Consider the following 18,826-nt stretch of genomic DNA (forward strand, 5'->3'; position numbering starts at 1 on the left):
CTTCCGGTACTGTAAATTCCTCCCTGGTCAAAGGAACCCGACACATGACCTGTTTTACTTTATTTTTTAAACCAAATATACTCTAAGAAGAAGCCCCTCTTTTTCACAGAAGGGGAGAACCCGGATATTATAGCATAGCTCTCTGAACGTTTAGCTGCAGCAGACCTGGGTGCTCTTGGCATGAAGACCAGTGTTTAGAGGAGCAAGAAAGACAAAAAAGACGATGGGGAAAAAAATGTTGAGTTTCGAAAAGTACTGGTCAGTTTGTACTTTGCACTATTGTCACACTAATTGCAACAGATTCCATACCACAAGAGGATGGGAGGAAAGACTATCAGACCGTGGCCTCCAAGAACGGAACAGTGAGGCGTTAACACACAAGACATCGGTATAATATATAAGAAAACAAGGTAACAAAAGTGATATTTCAAAAAGACTTGATGGAGTAATGCAGAATATACAGTTGCAGTAATTCTTGTATTGCCTACCATAATACTTGCTCTACCGTCCTTGAACACATTCTACGCATGTGTTTCCCGCAATACACGTACAGGCTCTCAAGGCAATGAAAACACATCCAATACTAAGTGACAGCTGGCCTTTCTATATATTTTATGTACAAAACACTAACCTTTGTTAATGAGCATTCAGGCTACATCCAAAGTATGCTTACCTCGTTGAACTTAACGTTGGGTATCTGCCCTGGTTCGGACTTGACAAGCCTTGGAGCACTTTTCCAGGTTTTTCCAAAGAAATGGCGATATGAGGTGTCGAAAAGGGAAATTCGGAGTTGATACTGAACTTCTAACAGCCCTTCTAATAATCTCTGCAATGAAAAATAAGTATCGTTTTGTTAGACGGATAATACTGTAGAAAACCAATTATTCATGCACCTGACTGATCAATTTATTTATGTTGAAACATTAATGACAAAAAAAAGAAAATCACTTACATCAGCTAGTCCTGAGCAAACGCTCACTGTACTGATGAATAAACAGCTCCAGTTTTGCCTGCTTAGAAAAAAGGCTTGATAAGGACTTCTATACAAAATGCTATGACTGCCATGCTTAATTTTTGACCGGTGGCTGCAGGTGGTAAGCACAGGCTTTTGGGGATAGGGACTAATTTTTCATCACTTCGACCTAATGCACGAGAAAGATAACCAGTAAAGGGAAAAAGAGGAGGTATGAGAAATAGATATTAGCAGAGACAAATGGAAGGAAATAGGGATGAAATAGAATATTAAGGAAAAAGTCACGTGGGGAAGGAAGATGGCGGTTTGAAGCCGCCGCTGAGAGCCTGCATACGAGTCTGCTCCAGCTACCGCTACCGCTACTGCTTTCAGTTTACATGCCCGATACTGTTGCTGGGGAGGCTTAGACAGATAACCGAGTGCCTGGAAAAGATACAGAGGCATAGGATACAGCGGCACTGGGAAAACACGATGCTTATTGCCGCCAACCGTCTGCTGCAAATCTGCAGAGATGCGAGGTGGGCTTCGCGGGTGACGCGACAGAGCTCATTAGCCTTGGTTCACACTGCCGGCTGGGGCTACACTATTTGCATGCAGGAAAGGCTCCCCCTCGAGGACGAAACCAGCGCGCTCCAGCCGTCTCTGCTCCTACTCCGGAAAATAGGAAAACTAAATTTTCTGATATGCCTGACTAACGCGTACATTTTGATGGGAGAGGGGGAAGCTCTCAGCTGGGGAAATCTGTTTAAGTTTCTCCAGTCTAACAAGGCGACTGGCGTTATACAGGCTTGCGCCCCCCCTTCGGTGGAACAAACTATGGCTGTTGCTGTAATGGAGGCAGTGCAGGCAGAAAATGGCTGTGAAGATGGCTGTGAGGATAACAGCGTTGCAGCTCCTACTTCCTTTCCCTCTAAGGATCAAAGTAAGGATCGAAGCAATGATTTGTCGATGCCCATACCGATAGACGGTAATGTTTTTTTTAATGCAAATAAACTGTGTGCAAGGTCTGAATTGAACAAACAGTCCGGTTGTTGAGACACTGTAGGACACTGGCCTGAGCAATCGGCATGTAGATTTTCTCGCGATTGATTCTCAACAAGGAATCGTTAGCGCAGATAATCTTAGCAATTCAGCCATGACTCCCAGTGTACAATCTAATGACTGTCTGACCGAAAACAGACACACTGCTACTGCCACTGCTAGTATATTGATGGATGAGGATGAGGAAGAGAGCCGCATAACACCGGTAGCAGACCATCAGGATACGGATGTGCTAGGAGAAGCCACTGCTGACAAAGGCATGATAGCTACTTCCCCCTTAGTCTCCACTCCTGATGTAACGGGGGCCCGAATCATGGTACAAGAATAAATGGTGTTCTGAAAAAACAAACGGATGGATGCTGCCACTGAGCCTAATAAAGTGGCCAAGCAGAAAAAGAAACAAAAAGACAAAGAACAAACTTTAGCATATTCTAACGTCTCAAAATTACCAGACAATGGCGGCCGCCCTAGAAATCTCAGCCCCCTCCGAAATTGAGTTACTGCTAAAGGGGATGTCAAAACTCTCATTTCGAGACTATCTGGCTCTTCTCCTAGTAACGATGCATTACCGTCTTCTAATGTTAGGTCTGGCTTGATACTACCTCTGGGGATTTATACTTAGCTGGAAGTATGATAGCTACCGGAATAGAACCCTCTCCTTCTTCAGCAACCTTCACTACCTCGAACATAGAAGGAGATCAATTGGCAGCCAATACCAACACCACAGAACCTTCTTTGACCACTAACCTTCTACTGCTCCATGAACAAAGAGGTGAGATCCAAAGTAGCTTTAGTCAGGCTAGAGCAGACAGCTGCTTGATACAACAGGGTTTGTCAGAGGTCTCAGTCAAGGTAGCTGCTCTCACATATGAAATAACAGAGGTACAACAACGTTTGTCAAATGCCGAAGATACTGTTGCGGCCACAGCAAATACAATGGAAATACATGAAACTCATCTCTCATTTCTCATAAGCAAGGTCGAAGATCTCGAAAATAGACAACGCAGGAATAATCTCCGACTCTTTGGTTTTCCTGAAGAAAAGGAGGGAGCGGACCCTCGGGCCTACATCGTTCAATTATTCCACAAATCATTCCCAGATCTCTCTAATTGGGATTGGGATTCTCAGATTCAAAGGGCCCATAGACTTCCGCTATTTCTGAGCCAAGAGGCAAGAGAAAATAGACAACATCCCAGGCATATGATTGTCTATTTTGGGAACTTTCTACTTAGACAAGCCGTTTACTTTCGAGCTCGCCCAGGGATGACTAACTCACTTGTATTCTCCGGGAGATCAGACCTTTGCAAAGAAACAATGGAACAACGCTGGAACTTACGCCAATTGATTGACCCCATGAAGGCAGCTGGTGCTTAAGTGTTCCTTCAAGAGCCTGCAAAACTTAAAGTCGTACGTGGTGGACACACTGGGATGTTGCATTCAACTGCAGAGGCCCAGAAAATCCTTAATTCTTGGAAAACCTCGGGGAGACCGGACTCTTAAAAATTAAGAGTACACTCAAACGGCCTCTTATCGGCTTTCTTAAAAACGATTTTTTTTCTGTTCCCCCTTTCTTCTTTTTTCTCTGGCTCTGCAGGCTTTGTTTACTCACCTCATGATCACCCTACACGATAATTTATTTATGAATGGCTGCATCACAGGGGTTTTCATTTGCCTATGACAGGGCCAATGCTAATATGTAGCGGGTAGCTCATGCGGACGCAAAGCTCTCCTTGGCTGTGAGGTCCATCGACAGCCTGGCTAGGGTGGTTCCTTCTCTAGGATACAGGGTGGGGTGGGTTTTGGTGGGGTGGGGTTGGGTGTGGCTCTGGGTGGGTTGGTCAATGTGGGTTAAGATAAAAATGTCAAACGGGGTAAATAATGGAATAATGTTTGATCTGAGCTTCACTGCTTATAATTATAATATTGTTAACATTTATAGTTTAGGATTCTATCAAAGTATGGTTGAAATAACTATGTGGTTGCTTAAGGCAACTGAATGGACTTTAGAATTCTCTATTAGAGTGTAAGAAGGGCAGTCATCTGTATCACTTATGTCCCAAATTCTGATGTCTATTACCATAGTATTGCTAATACTGTTGCCGTATATAGTTCTGAGGTCTATAAACCCCTGGCCGCAAAAACTGTTTTCTTGTTTTGATGCAAAGGATAACTTGCAGAGCTATGCTATGTGGGCCTTAGTTTTTTTTACGATTTATAAATGGGGCTAATCAAAATCATATGTTGGAGTGTTGCCGGACTGAATTCAGTGAACAAACGCCAGATGGTACGGGCAGAACTCCAGAATTACAAACCCCATGTCGTAGCTCTGACCAAAACACATTTGGCATATATGGATAGGCACCTGCTAAAACAACCGGGCTATAAGATAGCGGTTTGTACTTCACAGATGGTGTCCATTAGAGGCGTTGCTTTGCTAGTCAATAAAAAGCTTGACTATACTCTGCTTAGAACTTCCCATGATATTAGAGGCAGATGGATAATCGCACAGCTGCTTATCCAGGGCCATAAGCTTGTAATATGCGTAGTTTATGGTCCAAACCTGGATGACCCATCAATTTTTGATTCACTATCTTTGGATCTTTTTGAGTGGCAGGGGGATCTAATAATTATGGGTGATTTTAATTGTACCATGAATCCACACAGACCCAACTAATCAAGGAGCCTCAACTAGAATGAGGAAGGTCAGGGCTGCTATTGCAGAAATGGCTCGATTGCATGATTTGAAGGATATATGGCGTCTATTGTACCCTTTAATACCTGGTTATACTTACTATAGTATACCTCACCGACAATATTCAAGAATTGATATGATTTTTGTTAGTAATTCTATCCTTAATATAGCTAAATGTGAAATTTGACCCAAGATAGCCTCAGATCATAATCCTCTGACACTGACACTCCCATTTAGCTTATCTAATAAACAACAACTACGTCAATTCTCTTTTCCTCGTTATCTGTTGACGGATATGGAATACCAATCTTTTATGAAGGAGAGTATTAACAATTTCTTAATTGATAATGAAGGCTCTGCCTCCCTTTTCTCTGTCTGGGACTCACTTAAAGCTTTTATAAGAGGAGCTACCCAGCAGTATGACTGGAGACAAAATCGCATCAAACATCAGACAAGGGAGGACACTAGAGCAGAAATCAGACAACTAGAAATAGCACATTCGGACGAAATTAGGCGAGGGAATATTCAAAAGACCTTAGCTCCCACACACTCTCAAACATATCTACTTCTAATTGAAAAACGTGCTGCATTAGGACGGTCTCTAAAAGAAAAAACTGCGGCTTACTATAATAAAATAGAGCTCTCCAATATGAGTATGATGAACAAGTAGGCAAAGTGCTTGCACACCAACTCTCTGATAAAAGGGCGGGGCGAGTAATAAAAAGTATAAGAGGAGCTGGTGGATTACTTCATACACACCCAGAAGAGATATTAGAGCAGTTCTCAAATTTCTATCAGGCACTTTATAGCAACCCTAACGAGTTCGACGCAAGGACAAGGAAATTTATCGAATATATGGATAAATGCAAATTCCGCGAAACTATCCACAGATTAGAAATAGATCAGATACAAGATCTTAATTTAAATATTACAGCTGAGGAAATATTTGACGCAACCAATGTGCTTCCATCTGGCAAAGCGACAGGAGAAGACAATATACCATTGGAATTCTATAAAATATTTAAGACTAACTTAGCCCCTATCATGTCCCAGTTTATGAACCATGTTGTTGTAAAGGGGATGGTGCCGAACTCGTGGGATATGACAAATATTGTCTTCTTTCTGAAAAAGAGCAAACCGAGGGAAGAATCTGGGTCATATCGACCGATTTCATTAATCAACGCCAACGCGAAAATCTTCGCAAAAATATTGGCTATGCGCCTGACACCTCATATGGCACAATTAGTCTCTGGCCAACAACATGGATTTATACCCGGCAGGGACACAACTTCACATGTGAATACAGCTCTAGTTGCTTTTGATGCTGCCTCCAAACTTAATAAGGACTTAGGAATTATCATGCTTGATGCTGAGAAAGCATTTGATCGTGTAACTTGGGACTGTCTTTGGGCTATACTCTCAGCATACAACATCCATGGCCACTTCTATGACTGGATTCGTGCTCTGTACAAAAGCCCAGAAGCTAAATTACTTTATTTAAATTACCAGTCCGCTCCTTTCTCTATACTGAAGGGTACTCAACAAGGGTGCCCTCTATCACCTTTACTATTTGCCTTATACATAGAGCCATTTATTAGATCATTAATTACTAACCCACAAATCCTTCCAGTCTTACTAGGCTCTGAAGAATTAAGAGTGACGGCCTACGCTGAGGACATTGCCGTTTTCTCTGCAGACCCAGCCAGGGCTATAGAGGCTATCCAAATCGAAGCCAGTACATTTGGGGACTTCTCTGGGTATAAATTAAATGTTAATAAGACCCAGATTTTTCTTAACTTTCGGGCAAACAGGGCAATGATTGGGATTGTCACGTCAGCAACCCATCTAGGAGTACAGATTTCCGCAGACCTAGGACAGGTCATCAAAATGAACTATGAGCCTTTATTAAAAGATATGGTTGCTAAAATGAAGGAATGGCATAAACTTCCTATCAGTATCATAGGACGTTGTAATATCGTTAAGATGATTATTTTGCCCACATTTTTTTATTTATTTAGGGCAATACCGCTGCGTGTCCCAAATTATTTCTTTAAAACATTGGAGGGGCTATCAGTAGTTTTATTTGGAGTTATAAACAACCGAGACGTGCTATAAAATTTTTTAAACTACCTTATAGATATGCAGGATTACAATTACCCGATTTTAAAACATACTTTTGGGCCTCCTTTGCAGGACGTCTTAGCGACCTCCTCACTCCTAATAAGCTACATTGTTGATATAGTCTTGCCGTTGGTAATGATAGTACCATGTTTTTATACAGGATCCATGACCCAAACTACTTTAAAAGAGTAAAATGTAAGACACTGAGGGACATAGCATACATATGGTGGGATAAACAGCTAGGTGCAATCTACCTTTGGTGCATTTTTGCATGCCATTATGGAGCAATCCCTACTTCCAGAAAATGTTCATGATATGCAAGCTAAATCTTAGAACATATATGGTATTAATCAACTCAATCATTTATATAATGCTACTGGTTTCCTTAAGTTCTCAGACCTTCAGAAGTCATATGGCATCCCCAAAAATATGTTTTACAAATATTTACAGATTAGAGACTGTCTATGCAGGAGTAGAGGAATCAGGCACCCTACAGGTTCGGATATACTGAATTACCTACACTCAGAGGGAAAATTGACCATCAATAAGGCTTACCAACTATTTTCTCAAAGAAGGGAGAACGACAGCCTTAAAACAGCGTCTAAATGGAGTGAGATATTATGACAAGAGGTAGATCCTGGGGATATTGAAGAATCATTGGAGAGCTTAGATACTGCAATATGTTCTATTACTTTAAAGTTGCAACAATTTAAAACTGTATATATGCTCTATTATACCCCAGAACGTATAGCTAAATGGACAGACCCCATTAGTACCATTTCAAATGCAAATACACCAAGTGCAGACTGGTTGATGCTAATATCCTACATATGTCTATTACTTGTACTGGCTTGACTGATTTTTGGAAGGACGTCTTCTGTATAATAACTGTCCGCTTAAAAATTAATATACATCTAACGGATAAAGATTTGATACTTGGCTACAAGCCAGATGTAGCTCTGGGATTAAGATCTTTTATTTCAATTATTATAGCAACAGCAAGACTCTGCATTGCCGGCGCATGGATATCTAAATTTCCACCCAAAGCTTATGAATGGTGGGTAATGTTAAGGGAGATCTTCGAAAGTGAGATGGCTATAGCCAAAAGTAGAGGTATCCGTTCTGGAAAGAAGTTTCATCGAATTTGGGGTCCTATGTTAAATTGACTAATTGTTCAATGTCAAAATATTGTATGTCTCTTTTTTTTGGCTTTTTTTCCCCTCAGTTTTCTTTATGCTTACCTCTTATTTGTTCACTTGTTTAATGTAGTGCAATTCTTTTTAGAAGCTCGTTTTTTCTACTGTTTTTTCCTTTGTTATTTACTCCTTGTGATGAATTAAAAAAAAAATGTTTCTCTTTGAAGAATTGATGACAAGAGGTCTTCAGACAGGTAAAACGGTCTGTAGCAACACCTAAAAGTGGGTGAGGTGAAGTAAGAAGGATCAGTAGTGGTAATTTGGGTATTTTATTGAGGAGATCAAAGACATTATGGAGTCTACTCACAAACTGCATTTTGTAATGCATTTAGTAATTGTTATTTAATTACATGCATTTTCAAATTGATTATTAAAATATTTTGTTAATAAAATAATATTTGTTTATAAAAAAAAAAATAGAATATTAAAAGACACATGAAGCACAGGGTGGTGGAAAAGGCATGAGGTAGAATCAAGACTAAGAATCCTTGCTATTAGGTAGCGCTAATGGTGGTTCCTACCTGCACTTTTTTCCTTTACAAATTAAGCACAGAATGACTGCAGTATCATGTAACTACGTTGAAGTGTTTTAAAAACAATCAAAAACATTTTGGGGAAAAATAGAAAAAGGCTTCATGGCAAGGTGGCCCGCACACAACTGCAGCATATTTATTTGCAGATGCTGCTAAAGCGTCGACCAAAGGCCTCGAGCCGTCATGTCACCAACATGGATGCCTCTGCCCACTGGTGTGGCATCTGTGACCACGTTGGCCTGGCCTTGAGGAGGGCTAATTGGGTTACCCACCCTGAAATTGGAGAGGTCCTCCCACCAATGCAGGCAAAAGTTGACCAACTTGAAAATCTGCAATTGAACCAAGATGCTCCCTTGGTATTGGAGACACTGCAAAAGCAGACACCCCTGGAGTGCCGTCATCTGCCATTTGGCATGTGAAGCCAACAAGTTCACAAAGCCGTGAGGCTATGCAGATGTAAGACCTAAAGAACCAGGAGCTGTGGTTAAGTTGAGCATTCTCTAAATTAACTCTTGAATATCCAAATTCTCACCCTTGAATATCCTTGGTTCTCTGTATGCAGGTGGAACGAAGCACTGCATCTATAAAGGTCAGCCTCTGCACTGGAATTAGGTGAGACCTTTGGCATTGATGGCAAAGCCCAAGTAATGGAAAAGAGTCATCGTGCGCCCGTATTCAACAGCCAGTAAGTGGGACTCCATCTTACCCAGACAGACAAAGCATAGAAACACATGGACTCCCCATTAAGTCAGTGAAGCCTCCACAACTCCTAGCACTTTTGAGAAAACACAAGTCAAGGTCATGATCCTGAATGGCAAGATCATGAACTGCTAGTACTGCGTCCTCAGGGTGGCCCAAGGTAACATCTGTGTGCTTGGAGAAATGGAAGATAGAAGTAGGCATCTTAGAGATAAAGAGACGCCAGCCAGTCCCCCATATTGAGGGCCAACAAGACATAATCTTGAACTTAACCTGCTAAATGAAAATGTGGAGAAGGCCGAGATCCAGGATGCGTCTCAGACCGCTGTTGTTCTTGGGAATCAATGGATAAAGCGAGTAGAAGCCAGGGCTCCCATCTTCCAGAGGCATCACCTCTTTGGGGCCTCTGTACAGCAGGACAAGGGATTCTCCCTCCAGAATAGGGCATGTCAGAGAGCAGGCTCTGGCTGAAGGAGGGTGGTCCAGAGAGGAGAGAACAGCAGTATATAGCCCTGGCATTTCAGTGGGATGACCCATCATGGTCATCTCCCAATTGACAGAAAAGTGGTAGGCCCTTCATCCCACCTGAAGAAGTAGGCATAAAGGGTGGGAATTTAGAAAGGTCTTGAGCAAGCAGAACCAGCAGAGGACATGGAGACTGGCAATGAGGCTTATGCAGGAGATGGGGATCCCTAAATCCACCCCTGCTAAAAAAAGAAGCAATAACCTGAACCAGAAGAGATTTTTTCCTCTAACAGGAGTTCTGAGCTCTGGAATTTTAAGTATTGCTTATAAAACTACCTTGCCTGTGGGGCAAAGTCCAGAGAGCAGGCCGGGACATTGACATTCTTGAAATGTTCCACAGACAAGTCTGTCTTAGCGCATCATCTAAAGACATGTCTATCAGAGTGGCATGAACATCTCCACAGAAACTAATGGAGTGCATCCATCCAGGCATGACAGCGAAGTGTGATGGTGGTGCCCTGCCCCACTATCCGTGGAATTTAAGGACATGCTTTAAAGCATCCAAGGCCTCTTCTAAGTAAGCAGGAAAATACGTTTTTCGTGTGTTTCAGTAGACTTACAACTGCCAGTGTGGCCAATTACCACAAGCAATGGAAACAGAGGCTGGGCAGCATGTGGCCTTCATTGTATAGAAAGTGCCTGATGCAAAAAACTAGTGGCCCTCGGTGTCCAGTTGCTTTGACTCCATGTGAGGAGGCCCTGGGGTTAGAGCTGCCAGGTCCAAAAGAGCAGTGGACCAAGGGCCCACTTTGAGGAGTGGACCAAGGGTACCGGAGCTGACCTACATATTTCCAACTTGGCCTGACAGAAGTCCTTAAGTGTGTGGGGTTGGCAGATGCAGCAGGAGGTTCTTTGGCAGAATCTTTTTTAGCTTCGGAATCAGTTCTGAGGAAGAACCTGGTGTTGGAGAACACCAAACGATCCTGGGAACTGGATCATTTCCTCATGGAAGAAGAGACTTTCTCCTACTAATGGTGCTTTTTGTGTTTCTTGCGGGAAGACCTCTTGAGAGGTTGTTCACTGTCAGAAGACTTACATGCAGGGGTATGCTTAGGCAAGTTCTTGCAGGCCTTGGCATAAAATAACTTGGCCTTCCGCTCTCTTATGGCCTTCAGCCTGCACTAGTCCCTTCCTGCAGAGTCATGATTGGAGACAGAACACCATATGCAGATGCTGAATGAATACAATAAAGACATCCGTTTGAGTCACTGATGACAGGTCTTGAACCCTAAAACCTTCAGAGGACATATTTGACTCAAACACTGTCAGAGCGGAAGACTTTTTTCTAGGTGAAGCACCGAAAGAAAGCTCCGGCCCAAGTCAATGAAGCATGAAAAACCAGGAGCTGATGTCAGCGTGCAGGTTTAGTGTGTATTACACCTCAGAGTCCGTCACTAAGGCCGCCGACCAATCAGTGGCAGCGGCGACACAAATCGCCCATGCCAAATCAGAGTACCAGACGGCTTGCGCGGACTTCCGGCGTCACAACTTTCGGGCCTATGCGGCCCGCATGCATAAAGACAGTGACAAAACGGGCACACTGTTAGTGTGGCTAGCTAAACAGGACACGGAGGTGCAGCCCATTACGGCAATAATCAATCCCCACGGCACCCTGTTACAATCCCAGGATGAGATCCTTCAGGCGTTTCATCAGCACTATTCGGCGGTCTACAGTGGCCCCCTGTCATTGGGTCCAGAGGCAGTTAACCATTTCCTGGACCCTCTCCCCCTCCCCCGGATATCTGACGCAGATAAGTCGGACTTAGATGCAAAGATACAAACCTCGGAGATTACACACGCCATACGAGCCCTGGCCCGCAACAAAGCCCCAGGCTTAAATGGGTTTCCACTCGAGTACTACGCAACCTTTGCCCCCCAGCTAACCCCTCGCTTATTGACAGTTTTGGACACAGCACTGCAGGCCAGTGAATTACCCAGATCCATGAGAGAATCGGTGATCGTAACGTTCCCGAAACCCAACCGTGACCCCCAACTTCTCGCCTCTTATCGGCCCATAACACTTCTCACAGCCGATCGTAAAATCCTGGGGAAAATCTTGGCGGATAGATACTCCCAAATCGTGCGCCCGCTGGTGCATCCCGACCAGTGCGGATTTGTTCCGGGCAGGAATACCTCTCAGAATATACCCTGTCTTTTTCATATCCAGGATCAGATCGGCGATCGCTTTCCCCGGGCGGCGTGCCTGGTCTTGGACCTTGAGAAGGCTTTTGAAACCCTAACGTGGCAGTACCTGTTCCCGGTTCTTCGAAGTGCTGGACTTGGTCCCAAGCTTATAGCTTATACCCGCCTTCTATACACTAAACTCACCTCCCGGGTCCGCATTGGACGCTACATCTCCCCGGAATTCGCCATATATAGGGGTACGTGACAGGGTTGCCCCCTCTAACCCCTGCTATTCGCGCTAGCCGTTGAACCTTTAGCCATCCGTCTTCGCCGAGAGGGTCAAGGTTGGGGCTTTCCCGCTCGCAGATGCCACCCATTGTGTATCGCTGTATGCCGACGACCTTCTCCTTTATATACGGGACATCACAGCCGATCTCACCTTACTCAGGACCGCCTTGACCAAGGTTGCCGACGCATCGGGCCTGAGGGTGAACTGGGACAAATCCACGGTGTACCCCCTGCACCCGAACGCTACCCCCCAGGAGGTCTGGATAGGTGACCAGAAAATAATCTGGACCGCGGAGGCCCCTCGCTATCTGGGGATCCGCCTATACCATTCACCCACCGACATCTTTGAGGGTAACCATCGTAGGGCACTCGCCAGTATACGATCCACCATAGGGTTCTGGCGGAGCCTCCCACTGGCCCCAATCGGTCGTGTAGCTCTCGCAAAAATGATTCTGGTTCCACGACTACTCTATTACTTTACCAACCTTCCAGTGATCCCACCCCGATCCTTCTTTAAAAAGTTAGACTCGCTCCTTGGCTCCCTAATATGGGGCATGGGCCGACACAGGATCGCGCTGGCAAAATTAAAACTACCCACGAAACAAGGGGGTCTTGGCGCCCCATCATTCGAAGCCTATTTTCTGGCGGTGCAGCTTCAATGGCTTTCCTATTGGACAGCTGACAGGTACACATCCGAAACATACACAGATGCGGGCCGGGTGGCGACGCCGGAGCTGCGGCGCCTGCTCATACCGGGATCTCGTCCCACCGGGACCTATCCCTTCCAGGTGGAGGTGACCCGCAAATGTATCCAACGCATACACCGCATGACATCAGACCGACCCCCATACACACAGTTATTGCCATTGGTGGGCTGGCCTAAAAACACCCAGTTCTTTACTCCCGCCATGCTTCAAGAATGGACGTCCAGAGACGCCACCGAAGCAGAAATATTATTCGAAGAGGGACAACTTAGACCATTTCAACAACTTGTTGACGACTACGACCTCCCCCCGGGTCAATTCCTACGGCACCGTCAGCTCCTCAGTCACTACCGACCATACTATGACCTTACACAAGGGGAGCCCCCCACACACCCAGTCCTCCACACGATACTACGAATGGGAGCGGGTCGCCATCTCACCACATGGTTGTACAAATCAATTGGGTAGTTGACACCACCACTACTAGGGCCCCTACGGACTCTGTGGGAGGGGGAGGCGGGACGGTCATTCCACGACAACGAATGGGAAAGGGCACTCGAATTCCCTAAAAAAGTATCCAGGAATGCCCGCTTTAAGGATATACAATATCACATTCTACATAGGGCCTACTTGACACCAGCACGCCTGCAGCGTTTCTATCCTGATACCACTTTCCTTTGCCCCGCTGTCAGGCGCCAGCCGCAGACTTTTATCATAGGTTTTGGGCCTGTCCGGGTATCCACGCCTTCTGGTCGTCTATCCACACGACACTCCGAGATCTCACCGGACTCACCCACCTAGCCACATGGGAGTGTTGCGCGCTTGGCATAGTCGGTCGGAGGAAACGGTATAAATTGCCCACACGTTTTGTCTCCTTAGCTCACCTACTGGCTAAGCGCTGCATAGCCATGCACTGGCGCTCCCCTTCAGGCCCCCCGATTGCAGCATGGGTGGAGGCGGTGCTCAAATGGGCTGCAGCCGAAGAGGATGCAGTGCGAGAGGAGGAAGCGAAAGGTATACGAAAAATCCCAATTTCCCTGGAATGGGCGCTCGTTACACCAATTCAAACAGTCTCAGGCTCATGATGAATCGATCACGAACGCGACAACCCCTGACGACACATAGCTGTCCACTGTGCAGGCCCACACAATTGGAGATCCCCCCTGATGATTAACACCTCCCCTGAGGCTTGCTAGTCTTCTGCCCCCACTAACCCGACCCACTCACCCACGCAGCGTGTCTGCCTGCGAACCCCCATCCTCCATAGTGAGATACAACTGCGCCAACACTCAGATCCTAGAGGGACCATGTGTGCCCTAGACTGGCCGTACCACCTAAAGTCCCATGATGACCCCTAGTTTGATTCCCCCCCCCCCTCCCCGGTTTTCTTACTTGGCAAACACCTGCTATAGCACATACAGCATCCACAGGAACTCGAAGTAATTGTACAGGTCTTTACCGATACTAGCTGATTGGATGCACTTGTACCATGATATTGTGGGAAAATATATATATGTAACAACTGTACTAATAAATGCCAATAAAAAGAATTAGAAGAATTTTTTTTTTTTTTTAAATTACACCTCAGAGTCATCATTTCCGGTGGGTGAAACACACCTGAAACCTCATATCTCCCCCTGGCGGCACTGACTTGCTACTTCTGGGGAAAAGTTTTCTTGACCAGTATGATGCCTGGGATGATATTCTTAAACTGAGGAATCTGTATGAAGATGCATCCATCAGAAATACATCTTAAAATATCCAGTTGAGGGAGAAAGAATTCCTAAGCATCCTGGTACAAATTCTGATACATGGTGCAAAATAATAAATATTAAATGCCTCGTTTTACAGAAAATCGAAAAAATACTTATCTTAGGCAAAGATGCATATCGTCCCACTTTTTGGGTTGTACATGACAAATATGCTTATATTTCTTAAGAAAGGATGAGAGATCTGCTACAAGGATTATGGATGAACCATTTTCAAATGATGCTGTACTTTGCAATAATAAGGTTATCGGTTTATCTTGAATACTTTGCAAATTTACAGGAAGATTATTAAAATTATATTAGATCTGGTTAAACAAAAATATTGTGTGAGAAGGAATTCAAAAGTGTTAATCTTTATTAGAAGTATGGTGTGGTAAATATTTAAATTACCGGTACTATTTTTTATGCGGTAAAGTCTAGTAAGAATAACTCAGTCAAAATAAGAGGCAGAATCCGTGGTATTAGAGGTTCTGAAAAGGGCTTTATTCCTTACAAAGGAATCATAGTTCGAACTAGGCAATCTTATTCCATCACCACGAAGGTTCAGGAAGGGATAGGCAATACATTATTGACAAGTAACAATATATATATGGAAAGCATTGCATTAAGACAGATGCAGGAGGCGTAACAGCTGATAATACAGATAAGAATACACATACGTAATGAAAATAGGCGTAAATACAGGCGTATACTAGAAACGTCATTTAAAATGATGTCACAAGTGGGTGGATCCATAAGAGAATCCTGCAGTGTCAGCAGAAATATTTGGCAGAGATGCGCGCGCAGCTGTATGACGTGTGATTGACGTGCAACTAGAGGGTGAAGGGGAATTGACATTTAGCTCTACATATGGAGACAGAAGTCTGGGGGGTCAGGTCAACCTAATCCCAAATCGTATCTAATATCTTTGTTTAAGGAACTGTTTTATCCAAAAGGAAAGGTCTCTCGGACGGAATCTATTCTATACTGACTGTTAGTGCATGTGCAAGCGTCTATGTGTCTACATGAGATACGAGGGGGCAGGAATCTTCCATGGTAATAGGGGCTATGAATTACTTGCATAAAGACAGCGAGGCCGGGCCCTTTGCTCGGTAGCTGGAAGGATGTTTACCTAAACTACTAGACAGGAATGCATTGGATGAGGAGCGGAGCAGATAACTTGAAGGCTGAATACAGTTTTTGGCAGGCAACAGGCCGCGTCAGGCACCGTTAGCCGCGCAGAGAGTAAGACAAAGTTCATGGACACGGATGCAGGTCCAAGCTGGAGCATTTCAGAGGCAGAAGCAGGAAAAGGCTTGATGACAGAATTCAGGGCCTACTCGCCTGAACTGTAAAACTAGAAAAGTGAACCATATAAAGTCGGTGGCCAATCATACTTAGGAATGGAATATTCGACCCATTCATGGCGGATCTGAAAGAGGACATGTTGACGTTGGACGCACATGTATTTGCGTCTTCATAGCTGGAACTGGAGGGAACATACATGTACTTGTAGCATGTACATGGAGCCGTTGGGGTCTAAGATAGGGGACACAATTAACCATAAAAATTCATATTTCCTCATTCCCTCCTTGTCCCCTACGGACCCTTATGCAATTTCCATCTTCATCAATCCATCAATCTGTTCATATAGTATCATTTGTTCTTCTTTCTTCTTCCGGGATCTTGAATGAAAATTCGAAGGCGGGATACACGATGTGGCACACAGACCACAAATCGCTGGCCCACATTGTAGACACAAGCAGCAACTGAATAGTATGAGAAAGCCAATACCTAGGAAGGATAGGATCCTCCATCCCCAGGCTGACAATATGCTCCAGAACCAACCGGACCAAGTCCAGGTGCCTGGATTCTGGTGTATCTGGCTTACGATTTTATGAAGTCGAGTTATGGCTTTATATACCGACGGCGCGTTTTCTGGTATGAAAACACAGCAACTTGATCCGATGACCCTACAAGCTCCGCCCCTATCGGCCAGAATGACGTCAAGGACAAGACGATTTTGAAGAACAACAATCCGCATCGCAGACTGCTCCTCTGTTAAGTTGCCTAAAGCGGAAGTAGTTTCATTCACTACTGCTTCAAGGGTTCTAGTTAATCTACGTATCAGCTTACTATTAGTGACTGTACCTATGTAGGGAAAGAAACCTTTATTGAAATCTGTGTATTGCTCCCATGCTGTTTCGGTGTAGTCGACAATCGGGAGATCTCTCTGCTGTCTATTGTGTACTAAATGGGTATTCCTATGATAATCAGGCGGGGCTAGGAAAACAGGTGGCAGAAGGAATGCAATGTAACAGGTACCATCCCAATCTAGGGGTAGGCGTATGTATGCGGTGTGGCCACAAATGAAGTAGGAGTGACGAGAAGCTCTAAATGTAGACTTGCCTTTATCACTGAATTCTATTACAGTGGTACATTTACTATGGCCCATGTGTATTGAACCATTCTTTCTTACACATAATTCGCCTCTAACTGGAAATACTGACATAGCGGGCAAGATTGGTGTAGCTTCGGATTCAACATTCAGGATCATGAGATTAAGTGTAAAGTTACCTAATCCATATACTTCATTTTCTAGATCAGTTCCTGTTCTTTTGGGAAATCCCTCCTTGTTAGGGTAGCAGACCTTAAGTAAAACTAGGTTCAGGTTTCCCCAAACCCAGTTGTCTTGATAAACTACTGAATTTGAATCTAGGGAATTAATCAAACTAAACCATGCTCCACAGGAGCCATTGTGTGTGAATGGATACGGAAAGAGAGGCAGAACTCCCCTATATTTCTGATAGGGAGGAAGTTGGCCACATATCCAACAATTTGTAGCATTGCTGGTCTGATGAGAATGATGTAACATACTAATGAATGTGTTGTTGCGCAGCGCAAATCTATAGGACAACTCATGCGGGGGTAGTTCGCTAAAAGAATGTTCGGCAGTAACGTTGAAAGCACGCTTGGAGATAGGGTAATACATGTGTAATAATATACTGGAAATAATAATCAGAAGACTTAGAAAAAACATAATTAACAATGTCACTATGCAGTGACTACGAAGTGATTTACAGTACGCCTGTTTCTTGAGCTGTTCCTGTCTATTTCTCTCTCTATTTCGGTCTAGAGGATACATGTCAGAGACAAATTCAACCGATTCACCTTGGAGAGGACTTAAACAATCAAATTGTCTGACTTGCTAGACCTTAGTTTCAGTTTATAGTTTTGTTTTTCAGTTTCGTCAACCAGGGGGAGTTTTGAGTCAGTCTGTGAGGGAATGCAGGACTGAAAATTCAAGTCGGATGATAGTCCATGAAACTTTTTGATATGGCTCGAGTGCAACCACCCTTTACGTCCCTCAATTTTCACAGCTGTCCTTGTGGTCAATAAGACGAGTTTAGGCGACTGCCAGCGAGGCTCCAGCGGGTTCCTTCTGTCGAAGTTCCTTACAAATACGATATCTCCCGGAACCACGTCATGGGGCTTCACCTCAGTGTTATCGGGAAAAGCTGCAGCTACCTGTGAACGACAAGATTGTAGTGCAGACATCAAGGAAGCCAGGTAATCTGTCAGCATATTACAATCAACATCAGTTATTTTACGAGGTATAGGCGTCCCCCACATATTTGGTGGTCTACCGAAGATCACCTCATACGGGGATAGCCCTATTCGAGAGTGTGCTACCATTCTCATGTACAAGAGCGCAACCGGTAAAGCTACTATCCAGTCGACACCTTTTTGTCTACATACTTTGGACAGTCTAATTTTCAAAGTTTGATTATGTCGCTCCACGAGACCTGCTGCCTCAGGATGTCGGACACAGTGGAATTTCCATTGGTAGCCTAACAGAAGTCAAACATGTTTCATTAGCTCGGATGAGAACGGTTGGCCAGAGTACACGACACGGGGCAAACCATATTGTGGGAAGAATTCTCGAACTAACTGTTTGGCAGTAGTCGGGGCAGTGTAATCTGAGACGGGATACGCCTCTGTCCACCGGGAAAGAGCGCATACAACTACGAGGACATATTTGAATCCTCGACATCGTTCCATCTGGATATAATCCATCTGGAGGACTTCAAAAGGGTGATCGGGAGGTTGAAATCCACCCTGTTCTACAGGTACGCCTTTTCCTGGATTGAACTGACAACAAATCATGCAGGTACGTACTTT

At 44.3% G+C, this 18,826-nt stretch overlaps 1 protein-coding gene across 1 annotated transcript in view; it reads right to left on the reverse strand.

The window, feature by feature from the left end:
* The window catches only part of NPHP4 (nephrocystin 4), a 969,441-nt gene that overhangs the window by 780,776 nt on the left and 169,839 nt on the right, over nt 1–18,826 (reverse strand). Inside the window, exon 3 of the mRNA XM_085608868.1 lies at nt 674–826. Within this exon, the coding sequence (XP_085464994.1) occupies nt 674–826 (153 nt within the window). The remainder of the gene's footprint in view (nt 1–673; nt 827–18,826) is intronic.

Source organism: Triturus cristatus, chromosome 1_2 (genome assembly GCF_964204655.1).
Source record: "Triturus cristatus chromosome 1_2, aTriCri1.1, whole genome shotgun sequence".
NCBI classification, from domain to species: Eukaryota; Metazoa; Chordata; class Amphibia; order Caudata; family Salamandridae; genus Triturus; species Triturus cristatus.